This window comes from Crocodylus siamensis, chromosome 1, assembly GCF_052110815.1.
Source record: "Crocodylus siamensis isolate JL-2025a chromosome 1, ASM5211081v1, whole genome shotgun sequence".
In the NCBI taxonomy this organism is placed as follows: domain Eukaryota; kingdom Metazoa; phylum Chordata; order Crocodylia; family Crocodylidae; genus Crocodylus; species Crocodylus siamensis.
Window position 1 is genome coordinate 146999211 of NC_143395.1, and position 20687 is coordinate 147019897.

The 20687-nt window shown below is 45.2% G+C and overlaps 1 protein-coding gene across 2 annotated transcripts in view; it reads right to left on the reverse strand.

Moving 5' to 3' along the window:
• The window catches only part of AHCTF1 (AT-hook containing transcription factor 1), a 66342-nt gene extending 54267 nt beyond the window's left edge, over positions 1–12075 (reverse strand). For both annotated transcript variants that reach the window (XM_090044869.1, XM_090044859.1), the window contains exons 1-3: positions 11836–12075; positions 4156–4282; positions 603–856 (exon numbers count right to left, since the gene is read on the reverse strand). In XM_090044869.1, the coding sequence (XP_089900995.1) occupies positions 603–856; positions 4156–4276 (375 nt within the window). In that variant the 5' untranslated portion in view covers positions 4277–4282; positions 11836–12075. The remainder of the gene's footprint in view (positions 1–602; positions 857–4155; positions 4283–11835) is intronic.
• Between the last annotated feature and the right edge of the window lie 8612 nt (positions 12076–20687).

The following is a 20687-nucleotide window of genomic DNA, read 5'->3' on the forward strand; positions in this document are numbered from 1 at the left end:
CCTATGATTTATTTACAGTGTAACTACAATTTATAGAAATGTGAAACGGTGTGTATGGAAAAGAGGCTGTAAACCAGGGGTGCCAAACACACAGCCTTGGACTAAATCTGACCTGTGGAACAGTGGACTTCTGGAAGTTGTGCGACATGGCCTACTGCGGCATTCAGGGTCCCTGGACCCTGATGAACATGGCCATTGGCAGCAGCCCCGCAGCTCTGAGGGCCAAGCTTTTGGTAGACATGCCATAAATTAGCCCCTGCCCTCCCCAGTTAGCTATTTTCTGCTCCCTGCCCAATCTTCTCTTCTATTTTGTGTTCCCTACTCTACCTGCCATTGTGCTGCCTGTCCCCTCTCTGGTCTGCAAGGTGTCACATACAGAGGCTAGCCACCCGACTTGTGGAACACGTACCACAGGTTGGCTACCCCTGTTCTACTGTACAAGCAAAAAACTTATTTTACTCAGTGTCAATGAAGAGATCTTTCGAACCTTCCAATACAAGCTTTGGTGTCAAGAAACAGTCAACTACATACTGAACATAGGGATAATATTCAAATTCCATAGTACAATAAACGCTCTTTCAAAGCAATTTAAAGATACATACCCTTCCTGGAAGAACAACTGCTTTAACCACTCTTGATATTCCCAGGTCATACAGGCAAAGAACACTACCTTCTGCTTCTTCCAGTCCAACTAATAGTCCAGTTCTTTTTTGCCAGGAAAACTCCTTTACCACAAGAACAGTAGGAGGGTGCTCATTTACTCCACTGAAACGATATGCAGACAGTCGCTCTCCTGTAACAGAGTTTACTACTTCCAGTTGAGGACCACATGTCAGATAAGCCAATCCATTCCTCCCTAAGAGGAAAAGAAAAGCATATGTAAGAATAAAGATAAACTAGAAAGATTAATTTGGAATTGTAAGCTATTAGAACGTGAAGTGAAGACATGTTCTCCCCAAAATGGCTACATAGAAATGTACATACTTGCAGTGATTAATGTTCAAGTTGGAGATTCTTTTTGAATGCACTTGCTTGTGTCCACATACTAAAAATTAACTCATACTTCAATACGAAAACCAAGAAAGCAACAGGGTCCACATTACAACTATTTTAATGCTTTTTAACTCATTTATTTAGTCTATTTTAGGAAAAATGCCCCGAGCTTGGAAGAAATATTGGTAACCTAAGGGGGGTGAGTCTATTTAAATAGTTAATGGTTTTAAATCACCTTGATTTAAAGCAGCATGCAAAAAATCACTATCTAAACAAGGATTTTAATCCTGCTTTATATTTGTACTTTTTTTTCAGTTGTTTTCCTAAAGAAAGGTTTTATTATCACTGGTTGAAATTAAATAGGTTTGCAGACTAGCTGGACAGCAGCTCTGCCGAAAAGGACCTGGGGGTTACAGTGGACAATACGCTAAATAGGAGCCAGTAGTGCACCCTTGTTGCCAAGAAGGCTAATGACATACTGGGCTGCCTTAATAGGAGTGTTGCCAGTAGATCAAAGGAAGTGATTATTCCCCTCTATTCATAGTTTCATGGTTGGTATTCAGAACTGGTGAAGCCAGATCCGGAGTACTGGGTTCAGTTTTGGGCCCCCCACTGCAGAATGCATATGGACAAATAGCAGAAAGTCCAGCAGAGGGCAACAAAAGTGGTGAGGGGGCTGGAGGACATGACTTCTGAGGAAAGCCTGAGGGAACCGGACTTATTTAGTCTAGAGAAGACTGAGAGGGGTTTAATAGAAACCTTTAACTACCTGAAGGGGGGTTTGAAAGAGGATGGAGCTAGACTCTTTTCAGTGGTGGCAGATGACAGAACAAGGAGCAAGGGACTCAAGTTCCAGGAAGGGAAGTTTAGGTTAGATATTAAGAAAAATTCTCTCACTAGGAGGGGTAATAAAACACTGGAACAGGTTACCCAGAGAAGTGACAGAAGTAGTTCATCCTTGGAGGTTTTCAAAACCCAGCTAGACAAAGCGTTGGCTGGGATGATCTAGTCGTGAATGGTCCTGCTTTTAGCAGGGGGTTGGACTAGATGACCTCCTGAGGTCCCTTCCAACCCTAACCTTCTAATAAGAAAGTTCAATATTATAGAAGCATAAACAAATATAGCTTTTACATTAAATGTAATAGTTTTTTCAACCAAAAGGATGTTATATCCACTAACATGAACAATTATATACTTTACCATGTGTCACAGATCCACGGGTACATGCTGTACAGGATTCTTGATCTACAGGCTGAAGATAGGCTAGGGGGGAGGCTGTGTAGAATGTAGGTAGTGACAATTATTGGGGTGGAGGGGCACTCCTGGTAAGGAGAGGGGAAGGGAGATCCCCAGTTGAGGGAGCTAGCTGTGACGGAGGGGAGGCTAACCCCAGATTTTCACAGGCATGTTATAACGGCTAGGTAGTCAGAATGTAGGGTAAAGACTTGGTCAGTTTTGTTTTACCTTGCTCCGTTGCCATAGAATCATGGAAAGTTAGGCTTGGAAGGGACCTCAGAGTATTTGATCACTTTTTCTTCTTTTATACCATTTGTTGTTCTGTATAATAAACCTTTTGGTTTTCCCTGTTACTCTACTGAAGTGCCCGAGGTAAGAGGCAAATCTATTACCTGGGTACACCCATTCAGCAAACTAGGAGACCAATAAGCTTAAATAAAGCCATCTCTTATCTTAGAGCACCTCAATACGAGCTGGTTTTGGCTCCTTTAACATTTAATGAAGATTTAGCATATTTTTTATTTAACTACATAAAACTCAAATGTGCTAAATACTTAAAAAGTCAGCAAAACACGTTTTCTGTTTATAACCGATAGATTATCCAAACAAAGCAACAATTGATTAGTTCTTGTCACAACAGGCAAGATTTTCGAAGGTCTTAATATGTGCCTGAAGATGCAGATAGGTGTCTAGTCAGATTTTGAAAGAAAGGTTTAGGTAATTCAGCTTGCCTAAAAACTTTCAAGAAATGCCAATCTGCATCTTTAGGTACCCATTAATAACTCTGCTCATCACACAGGGATCCGGGTTTTCTGTTTCCCATGGAAAAACAGAGAAAACCATGGATTTCCCCTTTTTACCAGAGAAAACACAGATTTCTCCCTTTAGCAGAGAAACAGACAGATTCCCTGCTTTTGCAAACAGCTCTGCAGGCTGGTTGAGCTCCAGCCTGCAAAAGCTGTTTGCAGACAGGGCAAGAAACCCCCAGCCCTGCCTGGAGGGGGAGGCCAGGGCCTGAGGCTCTCACTCAGCCATGGCTCCGCTAGGCTCAGCTCAGCCTCACTCTTCTCCTGGAGCCCGAGGTAAGTGGGGCTTGCAGAGGCCTGGGGGGCCCCTGTGGTAGGGCTAGGGGGGAGCCAGGAGCCAGCCCTGGCCCTAGCCCCGCCCAAGCAGTGTGGGAGCCAGCTCATGGTACTTCTCCTGCAGCTGCCTGCTGTTGGGAGCAGGGAGCTGCAGACTTGGGGACCTGGCGGTGGGGGGGGCCCCCTCTGGCAGGGCTGTTGGCAGGGGGCAAAAGGCACAAGTAGGGTGGGGGGACCATAAGGGGGGGCAGTGAGGGGCACCAGCAGGGTTGGCAGGGTGGGCTTTTGGGGTAGTGAAAGGCACCAGCAGGGCTCAGGGAGGGGTGTTCAGGGGGCTTTTAATTTTAATAATGGATTTGGGGGGTTTTGTCAGAGAATTTGCAGCTTTTCAACAGAGAATTTGTGATTTTTATCATCACAGAAAACCAGGATCCCAGGTTGCTTCACCTTCAATTTTTACTCGGATTGAAGCAACAGCTTTTCTTTCCTTTTTTTTTTAAATGTTGCATAAGAATGCATTAAAGTGTAAACACCAGCATCTACTCCACTATACAAACTGAAAATATAAAAATACTTAATGCAGTTATATGGCACAAGGCTTAAACTGACTTAAACTTTTAGTATCACACAGCCATTGATTCTGCTTATAATTAAAAAACAAAAAAACAAATCCCAGCTTCTTATCAAGACTTATTCATCCTGAACCTGATGTACCTACACAGTGCTAAGCATGTTCTCAAAATATAGCTTAATAGTACTGTGTGTATTAAATAATCACTACCATCTATGAGTTATCTAATTTCAACGTATCAGGGCTAAATTTTAGAGGAAGCTAAAGTTTTACCTCCAGTAAACTTTCCCTGAAGTACAGACTCCAATGTTATCTCATCTTCCCCGAGTGCTTGGATAGTCACTTCTGGAAACTGCAGCAGACTGCTTGTTACCTGAGCTGTTAGGTCTCGCATACTTCACTGTAAATAAAGAAATATATTGACCAGGTGAACCTTAGTCAGCAGCTAACAAGACTGAGATGCATGAGTTATCACTGAGTATTACACTTCACATTAACTGTAACACCTGCTGTCATATCCAATATTCTAATATTATAAAAGCCTTAGTCTGTCTGTCACAATTTATTCACTCTGATTGGCTGCTGAGACAACCAGAGTGCTCCAAGAGCATTGGGACTCCAGGTGGTGGCAGTAGATCACCGCCACAACAGCAGGGACAACAGGGGATGAGGGGGCCAAGGCCAGTGCTGCTGGCCTCATCCCCTGCCCCTCCTTCCTGCTCCTGGGAGGCAGCAGCAATGGAGCAGACAGAGCAGAGCATGAGGCCAGTGCGGCCTTTCCCTGTACCCTGGATGTGGCAGTGACACAGAGTGCTGGGTGGCAATGCTCCATCCATGCCCCCACAACATTCATGGGGAGGGGAGGCAGGCGGATGGGGGGAAGCTGGTCCAGCCCCACAACAGCGGCAGGGAGGGTGGAGGTACATCAGGCCCAGCCCCAAAACGGCAGCTGGAGAAGGGGGAGGGGTGGCCCTGTAGCAGAGGGGAGGAAAGGGTGAGTTGGCCTGGCCCCAAAGGTGGGGGGGGGGGCAGACACAGGCCTCTGTCCCCGCCTGCACACCCCCACCCTGTCATTCTTGACAGGTAAATGGTATTTCATCAAAATATTTCTCACCATACTTTCCTCCACATTCATAGCTACGTATCAGTTAGTATATCCTGGTTCGTAATTTTGGCATATAGACCCCAGGCAACCTCTTTTGGTTACTGGCTGGAGAAACAAGTAATCACTTCCAACGTGGGTGGGGGAGCAAAAAAAGTCTAAAAATTCATCTTACTGAAAAACAGAGCTGTTATCAAGAGGAATTATCTAAATATCAAAACACTCTGAATCCTATTCCTCATCCACTGCCAACTACATCTGATCACAACATTTATGAACAAGCTGAGATTTTAGTGACATAACAGGCTTCATCTCGCTCTACAGCTGGTGACTAGTGCTAGTAATTTTCTCCTTATCTGATAAATTCAGATAGGAGCAAACAAACCAATTGGTGACCTCACAACAATAAAGGAACAGAATTTATTGCTCCGTAAGTGTCTGTGAAAGCATCAACCACCTCACAGGCTAGGGACAGACATTACACATAAACCAGTTTAAGTGATTAGGAACTGGTTCAAACCTATAATGGAACATAAGTTCAGTGCACATAAACCAGTCTGAACATGGCTGAAACTGGTTTGAGATACGCCTGGTTGAATGTAGTTTCAGCTTTAGTGGATTTGAGACAAACTGGTTTATGAAATGTCTGTCCCAGACCATAAGGAACAAAATAAGCTCAGGACCTGGAAAGTAAGAACAGTTCAGTTTAAGTCAGTTCAGTCATATGACAAAGTACCTGATCATTCAGACTTGGGAAACAAGAGTGACTGGATCACAGTGTTCCCTTGTGTGCCATCAACTACAAACATGGGCATGCCTTAACAAGGGTAGCATGGTAAATCACTAAAGCTTAAGAAAACCTCTAAAGTTTTGATGGATTTGTTTTCATTTCAACTTTAAGAATTGCCTCCTCTCTCCCCCCACTTAATTTTATAATTTTGGCAAATATTATTCCTCTTAATTTACAGTATAACAAAAGAATGCTTCCAAAAATTTACTTTGATTTTGGCATAAATTCAGAAAAGTCCTCAAAAAGTAGATTGTCTTATCGTATCTACGTGAGGAATTCCTTGAAAAGAGAAAATTTTGCTGACAAAGACTTGAACACTGGAGGTGTTCAAGAAGAAGCTGGACAGCCATAGTCAGGGATGATCTAGGTAGGCATGGTTATTCCTATATTCTACTATGGACATTTCCCATACTTCTGGGCTTTGTTGGCTGCTCCCTTTGCCCCACCTTTCTGCTACATATAACAGTGTGTTTTTAAACCTCCCCAGTGGCACTGGGTGTTGGCTACAGCCAAGGCTGGGGACTCTAACTAAGGTTTGCCAATGCTCCTGCTGGGAGCAAAGCTGGAGGTTCCCATCTAGAGGCTTTTGCCCCTCTACCCAGGGTAAGACTGATCACCGTATTTGGGGCCAGGAAGGAATTTAACGCCATGATCAGAATTGTACCGAATGCAGCAGTATTTGCCTTCCTCTGTAGCAGGTGTGGCCCTCTACCTAGGATCTCTTGAACATATATTGGCAACATTTCATAGAAGCAGAATATTGGCGGCTGTGCTTCCCACTTTACTGTGGCAGCTTAGAGTGTTAGGTCTGTTTTGCGGCAGCATTGACAACAGTCTTATGTAAAGTTTGGATTATGCATTGTATGGTTTGGATATGGATAATCCTGCCTTAAGCAGGGGGCTGGACTAGATGACCTCTACAGGTCCCTTCCAGCCCTACTTCTCTATAATTTTACAAAAAAGATGGGTATAGAGACCCGGCATGCTCTAGGTCACCAAGAGACCCTGCCTGAGAAGAGCTGAGTTGTTGTGCCTATTGGCAGTACCAAAAAGCAGCATATGTCAAATACAGAAAACATAACACATGTAGGGCCTGGTATCAGGAATAAGACATATTTTGAGAAGAATACTACTGGCAGCAAGGATGGTATTCAAAGGACACTGCTGTGGTCAGCCATGCTGAAAATTTTGCATCTACTGTTTCTTATGCCTGCATATATACCAAATCATTTCAAACTGCTAGAGTTCCTAATAAGATAACAAATCACTTGCAACAAGTTGGGTTTGTTTTTAGATTCTGTTTCTTAAAATATTTTAAAATAATATTGAATGGAATAGTTTTACCAGACTCCACAAAGAAAAAAATCCAAACTTGTTTGAAGTTTTGATATATTAACAGCTTTACTGAAACTTATTTACTGTATAGTTACAAGTCATAAATGAAGTGCTAGCCACATGTAAGTCCAAAAGAAGACTAAGCTAAGAAACTGGCATTTGATTCAACAATTTGCTGCCTAAAATAAACTGTGGACCAGAAATATTAACCTGACAGGTTAGTAAGAAGATTTTGGTTCTTTTTCTTTCTTTACAATTTTTCTTTAAGATACTTGGAAGATGAAAAACAAACAGATGTAAATAAATTGGTTTTGCAACTGAGGATTTAAAAATGACTATAAAGCCCTGATTTGAATTATATTAATGATTCACAAGCTTGGGTCTGTGGACAGATAATATATAACATGGTGCCAACAAGCACCTCCTTTCCAGCTGTTTCTGTAGGTGCCTAGGCTTTTCATTGCCAAGAAGAGCCTAAAGGTCCATAAAAGCAGCCAACTACAGGCCACTGCTGCATTAGAAAGAAAAAGAAAATAGAAGCTGTCCACAGGATAGAAGCTACTAACAGAAGAAGAATGCTCAGAGGAGAAGAAACAAGGCAGCCAAGCAGCACGTTCAGGAGGAAGGATGAAATCAAGTAACAAGGACATTATGTTCTATGTAGTCAGAGAAATAGAAGCAATAGAGTGATACTGTGTGAGGAACAAAGAAGGGGACAATTCAGCTGTGCCACCAAAAAGATAACAGAAGAACCATAAATGGTACAGACAATTCCTTCCCCCCCTCCCAAAAGGTCGCAAATTCCAGCTCTGAAATTAAAGACACTTTTAAAAAAGATCTATTTCTCAACTTATATTTGACAGCAGCTTGCGCAGTTTTACCATTTTTTTGATGATTAGTTGCATGTCCTATGTTACAAACTGCTCTCAGCCCACCCTGCTAGAAGCTGTTCACCAATAGCAGAAAAGATGAAACTGAAGGGTACATAGTGAAGGGCTGATACAAGGAGCACTGGGGACCAGCTTAGAAGTAAATCTGAAGTTGCTCTTCAGAACCTAAGATATCGGGGGGGGGACGACAAAAAACCCTTTAAAAATTTTGGTTTTGGACAAGTAATTTGAAATGCCCTATTTACTCACAAACTGTATTTTTAAAAAAGTAGCCACATTTAAAGATGCCTTTTGGCAATGCCCCTTAAAATTCACTGGTATGAGCAATTTTGAAAGAAATGTATTAAAAAGCAAAGCGTAATGAAGAGGACAAAATACAGGCAGGTACCTGATCATATTAAGTAACTGATTATCTTGCATTGTAAACAAAAAAGTGGATGGCACACCAAAAAGCAAGTAAGCCTACCTTTCTTACACCGAGAAAGGTCTAGTCCATCATTTCTAATAACCCACTTGGCAATTACAAAGATTCTGTGAATGCTTGAAGCTTTCCTTTAAAAGGGATAGATCAGAAATAAACAGCAGGAGAGAATACTGAAATCTTCCATCCTGGAATAGTCATCTGAGGCCTCATGAGCCAGTGGAAAGCATGTGGTGAATCCCGCTCACGTAAATGTACTATGGGCTATACTGCTGCCTTCATTTGCCGTGAACAAGTTCATGAAGAAGTTCCTCAACTTTACACAGCGAGACTGGCCATGAAAAAGTGCATATTGCAAAGAACAAAACATAAAGAAAAATTCTCAAGTTCATTTGCACTGAACTTGCAGTGTATTGCATTGCATTGAAAGTTTCATTGAAACTTTCTTCTGCAATGCAATACACTGCGACTTTGTTTGCAAAAGACCCATTTAACAGACATTCTCCTGGCTCTAACATGAGTTCAGCCGAACCAGAGAAAACCAAGAAATAGACAAATCTTCAATAGCTGGTCCTACTTTTACACATTTTACCTGATTCTCAGTAAACCATTGGTAGGTACAAATGGCAAAGCATCATCTCGCAAGGGTTTCCTCAAGCAAACAAGGAGGACTTTTTAAGGTTTTCCAGTACAGATATGGCCTAACAGGAGTGCAAATGACTGTAATAATTCACATAAAATCCAATGACCTGATTATTGGGATGTTTACTTACATCACTATATTGAATTATTGATTGAGTTAAAAATCAATAAAGCTGCTGGGAAATAAGGAAGGAAGGTAAAACAAGGGATCAAGATAAGATGCTCTCACCAAACACTAGGCTTGTTATAGGTCAGGGAGACAGACAGTCATTGGTTACAAAGAGCTCAATCACATACAGCCAACTTTGAAAAGGGAATCCCTGATGCACACTTTGTTACAAGAATTGCACAGAGGAGAGAAAATATGCCATTCCAGATGTATTATTTTTCACTTTTAGCTGCAAAAAGGAAGTAAACACTCAACGTTGCAGCAACTACCGCAGCATTTGAGGAAGGCTGGAGAGTCACCACTGTCCTTTAATTAGCTAGGCAAAAACATGCTTAACTGATGTGACAATAGCTGCAATGGTCCAGGGAATATGTCAGAAGCAAGGCCTGTGTAATACCATTTACTAGGCCAATCATATAATTGGGAGGGATGTTAGACAAGCTTTGAGGCCCCCACCTCATCCTCATCCAGGGAGCACAGGCACCAACAACTCATACTTCAAGAGCAGTTCTCATACTGGTCAAAAACATGCATTAAGCTGTTTCTCACATACAGGTTAAAAATGACAAAAGACCAAAGGAAAGGCAATGAGAGAAGGCAGTGACTTCACTTTGGCAAATACCATGATAGTCAGGTTTATAGAGACTTCTGCCATGTTTTACTTCTACAGGAAGAGTAAACATTTGAGATTTATTGCAAGTAGCAGTTCATAGGATCATAGAAGTAGGACTGGACAGGACATCACAAGGTCCCCAACTAAATCAACCCAGCCAAGTGTCTGTCTAACCTGGCCTTGAAAATGTCCAAGGATGGAGATCCCATAGTTTCTCTAAGCAGCCCATCCCAATGCTTGACTACTCTCCAGTCAGCAAGTTCCTCCTAGTCTCCAATCTAAATTTTCACTGCTGCAGCTTGAGGCCACTGCTCCTAGTCCGGTCCCCTACAGCCACAGAGAAAACCCCATCTCCATCTTCTCTGTGATCACCCTTCAGGTAAACGCTTCTTGTAAGTTTCACTCTGATGATGAAGACGCTCTGAACAGCAGCACTAAGAAAAAGTAGATCATCTTATGCATCTGATTGTTTGAGGATCACCAAGCAATCGGCCAACTAAGATGCTGTATCAGATGCAGTTAACAGTTCCACCTCACACCCAAGCAAAAAAAATAAAATAAAAAATAGCAGCCCTGCAAACACTAAGGCTTTGCAGCATGGCCAGGCTTACAGCAGAGGAGCCTCAGTTACAAGTCAATATGCAGGTGCACAAAGACGTGTGATACCTGACTGACAGCCATAGTGGTAGGAAACCCCTGGTGCAGATGTAAGTATACTGTCAAAAGAGCTCTCTTAGTCTAAGCTTAAAATATTCTTCTGAGGATGGGAAAGAGTGTTACTACTCACATACAAACAGTGTTTTCTTGTATATTAAAGTCCACACTAGGTGCATTTTGTCAGTGTAACACCGATATTTCCACACTACCCAAGATACCCAGGGGGGCAACCTCTGTTTACAGGAAGTATTACATATACATCACAGAGAGCGCTATTATAAGCTTGATGGCAAAACACGCTGAAGGCCTGCTTTTACAAAGCCTTCTCCCTTTTACAGAAGTTGGTATCACAGCTCTTCCTCCCCTTCCTCCCAGCCCCCAGTGTTACACCTGCAGTTACCACTATGATTTTGGCTAAACCACAACCCTTGGAGAAGAGAAGACTAAGAGGGGATTTAGTAGCAGGCTTCAACCACCTGAAGGGGGGTTCATAAGAGGATGGAGCTAAACTGTTCTCAGTGGTGGCACATGACACAACAAGGAGCAATGGTCTCAAGTGCAGCAAGGGACGTTTAGGTTAGATACAAGGAAAAACTCTGTCATGAGGGGGGTAGTAAAGCACTGGAACAGATTACCCAGAGAGGTACCCATCCTTGGAAGTTTTTAAGACCCAGCTGGATGCAGCTTTGGCTGGGATGATATATCAGGACAGCAGTGCTTGGAGCACAGGATAGGACTCAGCAGTTCTGAACTTGTTTGATACCAGGACCCTCCTGGAAATCTTCAAGAGGAGACTAGACAGTCACCTGACACCCCCCAGTTATCTGTCCTGCTTGGTCTTTGCTGGACCTGATAATCTTCCAAGGTCCCTTCCAGCACTACAATCCATGAATCTGTAAACACCGATGGCCAGTCCCAATCTGCTGCTCCCCACCCCCAAGTGTGTGGGGCAGGAGGGGCTCTCCAAGCAGCCCCTCGCAGGCTGCAACTCTGCCAGTTTCCAAGGAAAAGCCACCGCTTCCCCGTTTTATAGGGGGACCCATTTTTAAAGTTTGTTCATGACCTTTTCATACATTCTTGCGACTCACAGAGGGAGACCCGCACGACCGTCAATATCTGTGCCGCTAAGACCCTGGCGCGGACTCCGCCGGAGGTAACCGCCCGGAGCGCGGGGCCCGGGCGGCTCCAGGGCCGCCCCCAGCCCGGCCCGCCCCGGGAGCCGGCACGCTCCGCTCGCCCCGCGTTAGACTGCGGACACAGCAAGCCGCGCCGCGCCCAGACCTGCCCCCCGCCCCGCTGAGGGCCGCGCCAGGCCCCAGCCCACCCGTCAATACCTGCCGCTGCGGGCGCCACCGCGGGCCCGGCCTGTGCAGCGCGGAGTTCGGCGGCCGCTCAGGGCGGCGGCATCGGCCGCAGCGGTTCCGACGCCGCCTGGGCCCGGGCCTGCCCGGTGCGCCGCGCCGAGCTGAACCGCGCCGCACCGCACCGCGCCGCGCCCTTCCCCCAGCGCCGCCACCGCCGCCGCACGCACCTCGCGGCCTCGCTCGCGCTCACTCCGAGGGGGCGGGGCAGGGGGATCTCGCGAGAGCTGCGGCCGCCGCCGCGGGAATTTTTGAAATCCTGCCCCCCGCTCCCAGCCGGGCCTGGAAGAGCAGCCGCACCGCAGGAACTACGGGTCCCGGCATGTCCCGCTCCTTCCGCTTCCGGCCGCTCGGGGTCGCCGTGCGACATGCCGGGAGTTGTAGTTTCCAGGGGAGTGCACGCGTGCTGGTCCACGGGGAAGGGAAATGGCTTCCCTCGCCCGCCTGAAGTGGAGTGTTCCCCCAGGCGAGGACGGGCCTTGCAGCAAGGGCCCAGCCACGTCCCTGGCAATTCAGTCACATTCACAGGGGGATTGGGGGAAAGAGGCATGAGTAGGGGTACCATACCTCCAGTTTCAAAAAAGAGGATGGGGGGCAGTAATATGATGGGAGGACCCCCTTGGTGCCCCTCACTCCCAAGCCACACACCTCCCCCAGCCCTGCCAGTGCCCCTCACTCCCAGCCGTGCCACCTTTGCAGCTCCCTGCCGCTCCTCTGAAGAACACCCCACTTTGCTTCGCTGGAGGGGCAGGCACCTCCCTGCCCTGCTGCAGCCCCGGCACCCCCCCGCCGCGCACCACACACACACACACACACACACACACACACACACACACACACAGCCTCTGGCCCCCACCCCACCACAGACTTACCTGCCTGCAGTGACAGGTGCATGATGCCCCAGCCTACAATCCAACTCCCCCCCCCCGACTCCTCTGACCCCCACCCCACCACAGACTTACCTGCCTGCAGTGACAGGTGCATGATGCCCCAGCCTACAATCCAACTCCCCCCCCCCGACTCCTCCCAGCCCCAAGCAGCTCCCTGCTGAATCACGCCAGGAAGTGCTGGGGGAAAAACTTTGACACTGAGCAGAGGCAGCAAAATCCTGGACATTTCCTGATGTTTTAAAAAACTGCCCAGATGGAAATGGGAAGACCCAAAAAGAGGACATGTCCAGTAAAACCCAGATATGTCCCTAGGCATGAGTCACTCTGAAGCAGGGGAGAGAGGAGTGCAGACTGTGACCCCTTCCCTGCTGGAGGCTGTGCCCTGGTCAGACCCAGGGCAGGTTTCCTTCTTGCCTCTGCTTGACATGGGCCTTCTTGCTGTGCCAAGGGGGAAGCAAGTCTTTCCCTATGCCAGAAGAAGGAGATTTGTGCCTGAAAGCTTGCAAAGAACAATTTTTCCAGCTATTTGGACTAATAAAAGATATCACATCTACCCAAAGGATCTTGTCTGTCTATACCCTTAGACCAACATGGGTACAACTAACAACCCTAAGCAAGGCACACCAAGACAGCTAGACACCGGGGGTTAGGAGGTGATAGCCTGCTTTCCTAGGAGCCCTGGGCCAGCTAAGGATGACTGGCTGGCCTCAGGGAAAGTTACAAGCTCCCAGGGAGGGTAACTGAGGGAGAGGAAGAGGGACAGAGGAGGCTGGTGTCCTGAGAGAAAAGCACAAGTCTGGGTGGCCTCTTTCTCTAGGTTGGAGAAAAGACCCGAGGTTTTACTTGCGTCTGTTATTTGTATTTCTATTTATGCTCTCACTTGCCTTGTTTACCATGTGGACAAGCTTTTTCCATGTAAAAAGAAAGAGACTGGAAACGGGACCAAAGTGCCACCTAGCGTTTGTGAGGAGGTTGGTTCCTAGGTCAGGTTAATAGAGGGAGACCACCTGCCTCCTGCCCCGCCCCCTCCCCTTACCCCCCAGTTACACCCCTCTTAAGAAGCGAGTCCACTACAGGCCCATCCACTGTTTCCTTGAGACAAGTCATAAGAAAATAGGGAAGGGAGTAAGGTCACAGGTAAATAACAAAGGAGCTGGAAAGAGACACAGAGCAGAGTACGCTGGCCTGTGCCCACTGCTCCCTGAATGAGTCAAGGGAGCCCATGGACACTGACCAGTGAGACTGCCCAGAAGCAAGCCTGTTTAATGTGCTGAAAGACCATGGGCTTAGGTCCATCAGAGAATACTATAAGCCCCTTTTAATAAGGGAGGCTACTGGGGACACATCAACTAACTCTGGAGAAAAAATAAAGAGAAAACAGGAAGGGGAATGAGGTCATAGGTTAATAACAAGGGGACACCAAGCAGAGCACACAGGCCACTGCCCCCCAAATGAGTTGAGGGAGGCTGTGGACACCGACCAGTGAAAATGCCTAGACACCTGCCCATTTGTTATGGTCAGGGAACATAGACCTAGGCTCACCACAAAAAAAATTATAAGACCCCCTTAAAAAGTGAAGTCCTTGAGAAGGCAACAAAAGGATTTCTTGGGACAAGTCAAAAAATAGGACCAGGAGTGAAGGTCACAGGTTAATAACAAGGGAACTAGAAGGGGACACCGAGCAGAGAACACCAGCCAGCACCCACTGGCCCCTGAATGATTTGAGAGAGCCTGTAGACCAGGGGTGGGCAAAATGTGGCCTGCAGGCCAGATGCAGCCTGCCAGGCCAGTCTATCCAGCCTGTGGAGCCCCTAAAAAATTTAGAAAATTAATATTTATCTGCCCCTGGCTGCCTGTCATGCAGCCTTTGATGCCTTGCCAAAACTCAGCAAGCGGCCCTCCACCCAAAATAATTGCCTGCCTCTGCTGTAGACACCGATCAGTGAAACTTTACCTGGACACAGGCCTATTTGATGTACATTGGGAATGTGAGCCAATGCCCACCAAGTAAAGCCAAAAGCCCTCTTAATAGTGCTGGGGGGGGCTTCACTAAGTACACATCAAGGGAAAAATACACTTCAGGGAAAGTTACAAGCTCCCAGGGAGGAACTAAAGAAGAAAACAGGGTTGGGTGTGAAGATCAAAGGTTCAAAATGAGTGCACCAAGGGGGGAACACAGAGTTGAGTACACTGAGCAGTGCCCTAGCCCTTGAAAGAGTCCAAGAAGCCAGTGGCCATTGCCCACTGCCTGGACACAGGCCTATTTGTTACATTAAGGGATCATGGGCCTAGGGCCACCAAGTAAAATATTAGCCTCCCTTAGACTGAAAAGACAACAACTGATCACTTGGGACAAATGATAACAAGACAGGGATGGGAGTGACAGTCAAAGGTTAATAACTAGTGTGCCAAGGGGGGACACCGAGAACAGCACACCAGACAGTGCCCACCGGCCCTCAAACATGTCCAAGAAGCCAGTGGCCACTGCCCAGACATAGGACACTTGGCAAGGTGGACCTATGGTCTACCCCAGAAAATAGCAGTTCTTATGTTCTAAGCCAGGAGCGGGCAATTATTTTGGGCAGAGGACGGCTTACTGAGTTTTGGCAAGCCATTGAGGGTTGCATGACAGGCAGCCCAGGACAGGTCAATATTAATTTTCTAAATTTTTTAGGGGCCTCATCGGCCAGACAAAATGGCCTGGTGGGCCGCATCTAGCCCCCCAGCCGTATTTTGTCCATCCCTGTTCTAAGCTCTCACTGCCACTCAGCAGTTCCCCAAGAGATGTTTTCCTGATTTCAGGGAATGCAGAGTGTGACAGTTTTCTAGTTAGTGCCAAGGTGGTTGCAGCTGATATTAGCTTCTCACTTCCCCAAGACAGTGGTGTCTGAGCCCTGGCTTCTCAACAGAGAATCACCCACCAGTGAAACTTTCTGTGGTAATATGCCCAGCTCTTCTCCATCGACTTCCCCCGACCCACTTGCATCTTCCAGGAGAATTCACAAGAATTCTCCAACTCTTAGCACAGATGCTAAAATTAGACTAAGCCTCTGACAGGTTAACACCTGGAGGGCTATATTTATCTTTGACCTAGCTTGGTCAAACTAATGATTACAGAAGATGCATGTCTGTTTATATCTGCTATTAAATTGGTCCTTCAGTATTTATGCTGTGTTCAAGAAGATACTGAGCATTTTCTGCAATGGGCTACTTGTTCTTAATTTTCATTGAAGCCCATAGCGAAGGCAATAGGTACTTCAGAAAATAAGGCCCACAGGTTGCTGGGTTAGCTTATACCTCCTTGGTACCTCCAGTGGCAATGAGGACATTGCAGTCCTTTATTTGAAATCATTGTAAGAAAGTTAAGCGCCTCTGGGAAATAAAGAGCTGTTTGCCAGTTGCTTGAGAGTTCATACTGTGTAGGCAGAAGCACTTAATTGGCTAAGTTGTGAACTGTGTCAGACTGTTTTTTCTGCCCACAGAGCTGTATTGATCAACATCTCCCTGCTGGTAAAAGCCCTCGCTATAAATACAGAGAGGTCAGCAAAACTATGCTTTCAGCAGCATAGTTCATTTTGCTGAAAAGTGGGTGTAGCATAAGCCAGCAAAAAACCCTGATTGGAACTGGTCAGGCCACAGCTGGAGTATTGCGTCCAGTTCTGGGCGCCGCACTTCAGGAGGGATGTGGACAACATGGAGAGGGTCCAGAGGAGGGCCACTCGCATGATCAGAGGACAGCAGGGCAGGCCCTATGAGGAGAGGCTACGGGACCTGAACCTGTTCAGCCTCCACAAGTGGCCTGTTACAAACTAGTCAGGGGGGACCAGCAGGCATTGGGGGAGTCCCTGTTCCCCCGAGCACCGCCAGGAGTGACTAGAAATAACGGTCACAAGCTGGCAGAAAGTAGATTCAGACTAGATATCAGGAGGCGCTACTTCACTGTCAGGGTGGCTAGGGTCTGGAACCAACTTCCAAGAGAAGTGATGCTGGCTCCTACCCTGGGAGTCTTTAAGAGGAGGCTGGATGTACACCTTGCTGGGGTCGTTTGACCCCAGTACTCTTTCCTGCCATGGCAGGGGGTCAGACTCAATGATCTGGTCAGGTCCCTTCCAACCCTAGAAACTATGAAACTATATCAGTACAGCTGTATCCATGCTCAAAGTGCTTTGTCACTACAGGCGTATTTTTTTCACATGCCAGTAAAGCATTACTCCTGTGGACACGGCCTAGGAAAAAGTAGCATGGAGGCTGCAAAGTAGTACCAGACACAACTACAATGGGTACTGGAACAATGTACCTCAGAAAATTCACCTAGAGTTTTTTTTTAGTCTGTACGCCTACTGAAAGGGGTCAAAAGTTGTGAGCAGGGACACTGCCTCTTGTTCAACTCCCTTGCACACACTCTGTGGAATTTGCATCAGAATACCAGAATACATTACCAATTACAGGTTTCCCTCGCTTTATGCTGTACATGTGTTCCTGAAAAACGGCATGTAAGTCAAATTCACATAAAGGGAACCCACTTTACATTGTAACAAATAGAGATATGTTCCAAGGCCTTGACTGTACTGACCCCCAGGCCCATTTCTACCACTTTTACAAGACAATTTTGGTACTCACCAACAGCAGACAGGACACACAAGCACAGAGTGGTAGTGAATGTTTAGTTGGTGTGAAGAGAGGGTGGTGAAGGCTTTATTGATGGACCAGAGAGAAGGGTATGAGATAAACTAGTGGGACACTTAGAAGGCATAATGGGGATGGCAACATCAGAAACATGTGTCACAGACAATGAGCAAGGAGCACAGACCCACACAGGGGACTATATTTTGGTGCGTGTCACTCCCACAATGCACCATACAAAGTAGCAGACTGCAGGCTTCTACCGCACCAATCGCATACGAGTGAATTTACCTCTCATGTAACAAATTTTTGGTATAAAAAAGGTCATCTCATAAGTGCAAATTTGCACATACAGAACCTGCGTAAAGTGAGGGAAACCTGTATTCCTTTAAATTGGAACAACCTGCAAGGCCATGTTTCTATATAACTGTTTCAGTAATAGAAATGATAGCTACCTAGCTATTAAAATAAAATAAATGAAATCTATGTTTTAATAGAATAACTAGCGTTGGATCTTGAAGAACAATTCATTTTCTTTTGAGACTAGAAAGTTGTCCTATGTCACTGCAAATATCCTCAGAGGGTGAGAAAGAAGATTAAACAGTTTTGTACTACACACACATACTACAGTATTTCTATGACTGCATGCTTGATTTCTTCTTGCTTCACATACACACAAAAAAGCTTGAATTATCAATGATCTTGCCCATTTCTCTTTGGCCATGCAGGTCAGCTTCTTGTGAAGCTTTTTCATGCGTTGGTGCTTTAGATGGTTCTCCTCTTGCTTTAGCTGTCTGGCTCCCTGAAGAAAGACAAGTGCTTTTTTGCTTGTCCTGAAGCAGAGGCAAGTGGTTGACCCATCAGTTTCAAATATTTAACCCAGCCCGTAACAGTATGTTTAAATGCCAGCCTTTTTTCCCCCTCCTGACTTACTTTGTGTTTTTCATTCCTACTTTGAATTGGGGCTAAAAGAACAGATTAATGTAAGTAATCACAAGACAGCAATTCCCATTGTCCTCTTCACATAGATCTTGCCAAGTTAGGAACTCTAGAAGCATGGAATATTGGTATTCAACAAATAGAAAGGGGAGGAAAAACTGATATCAATCTTTCCTCTTCATCAAGAGATTCTCTCCAAAGTTGTATGCCGCTATTAATATTACAGTCTCCAATTTATTTGCAGAATAATGTAGTTCGAACCCTATTTTGAATACCAGCAATAATATTTATATATAGATCTTGAAGAGCTCTGCAGTGACAGAGTCAACATCATAATGTTGGTCTTCAAAACTTCCACTTCTGGTACCACATGTCTGGATGGCTGCATCACTTTTATAATAAATGTAGTTTATGTTGGTTTGAAATAAGGAAGCTCTTTGAAATTAGCAGGGGAGAGGATAGTATAATAGCATAGCAGTATTTCCAAGGCAAAAACACAACAGTCCCACCTGAAGCTGTAGTGAAATCTCAAAGACCAGATCCCTTTGTAAGTAGATACATTCCTGATCATGAGTCCACTACCTGTTTTAGCTCAGAAATGACTATGTGGAGTTTTGGGGGGGACCAGTTTTATTCTTCAACTCAAAAACTTAGAGAAAAACATCAGTCAGTGCCTCTAACTACCTGAGGCACAGCTTCTAGAGGGATCTAATGTTTTTGCTTCACAAACTACCAACAAAAGCCTTTCCTTCAACTAGGCAGACAAGGTTCTTTGGGTAAATCTCATATCTTTTATTAGACCAACTCAAATAGTTGGAAACATTCTTCCAACTATTTGAGTTGGTCTAATAAAAGACATCAGATTTACCCAAAGAACTTTGTCTACCTATGTTCATAGACCAACACGGCTACAACCTACACCCGTTTCCTTCAACTATGGCTTTCTCAGCCCTAGGAAACTCCTTATAGGAAACTCCTGATGACTTTCCAGCACATCTGCTAACTATACAGAACCAGCTGGTCCCAAGCCCACAAGCTTTTAAAGAAGCAGGCTACCCTGCTACAAAAACCTAACATTCAAAAAACTACTGTAAGTAGCACAACATGGAGTTTGCACTGTTAAGTGTTTCAAATATACCAACCATAAGGCAGCAAATATAATTTTATGCTTTGAGTGTACATCCATTACATGACATAGGAACCAACTTTTATTTTTGCTGGGGGTGGGGGCTAATATTATGGATGCGGAAAGTTTCATGTATTTCAGGTGACAGCCCTCTTCCCTAGGGTGGGCAGACCCAAGCAATCCTTGGGCTCCCATGTACTTAGCACCTCTGTTACATAATCAAATATTATTTAAAAAATATTAACAAATATATATTTTAAATGATTATACAAACAGAATGTCCGGTAATATTGCTCTTTCAGTGTTACCCAGGCATTGCATGTTGTTATTAAGCTTACAATGATGATAATGATGATTAGTTATTTAACATTTGTATGACTAGCACTTAGGACTCTAGTCTCGGACCAGGACTCCATTGGGCTAAGCACTATACAAATGCAGAACAAAAAGATAGTCTTGCCCCTGATAGCCTACAGTCCAAGACAAGAGATAGAAAATAGGTCTAGATAGAGGAAAGGAGTATAGGAAGTCAATATGCCAGCATTGGTCAGCATGATGGGCACTGGTCTCAGCACCCCAGCAGCTTAACTGTTGTCTAGTTGTTGTAGCCATCACAACAAAGGAGAATGCTAGGGTTTGGAAGGAGCATAATGAAATAGTGTTGAGATGTTCATGGGGAGCTTCACCCACTTACAAAGGGTATTGTGAGAGAAAGTGTGAAGGTGCTTTTCTGAAAATTCAGCAACTGGGTGGTGGAAGCAAGCATTACAAATGGACCAGTGGTGGGTGTGGACAACTTGACAGTAAATTAAATTTGACGGATAGTCTGGTGGATGGGCTATGGAAGGCCATGAAAGTGCAGGCAGGTATCTTACATTTGATGTGATACATAGATTAATGGAGAGATTCAAAGAGGTGCATAACATGAACCAGCACAGGAAAAAAAGATTTCCAACAGCCTTCAGGATGGATATGAGCAGGGCAGAATTGAGTTTAAGGCCAGAAAAATAAAATTACAGTAATTAAAATGCAAGGTGATGATGGGATGGAAGGATGAAAGAGTTCTGTTTTGGCCATGCTAAGCATGAGGATGTCCATCCCTGGAGAGATGTATAAATGACAGGCCAACATTTTAGTTTGGACAGAAGGAGACAGGTCTAGAATGGAGAGAGAGATCGTTGAGTTGTCCACATAGATACGACAGTTAATTTTGTGTTTGGGGGTAAGATTACCCATGATGTAAAAGG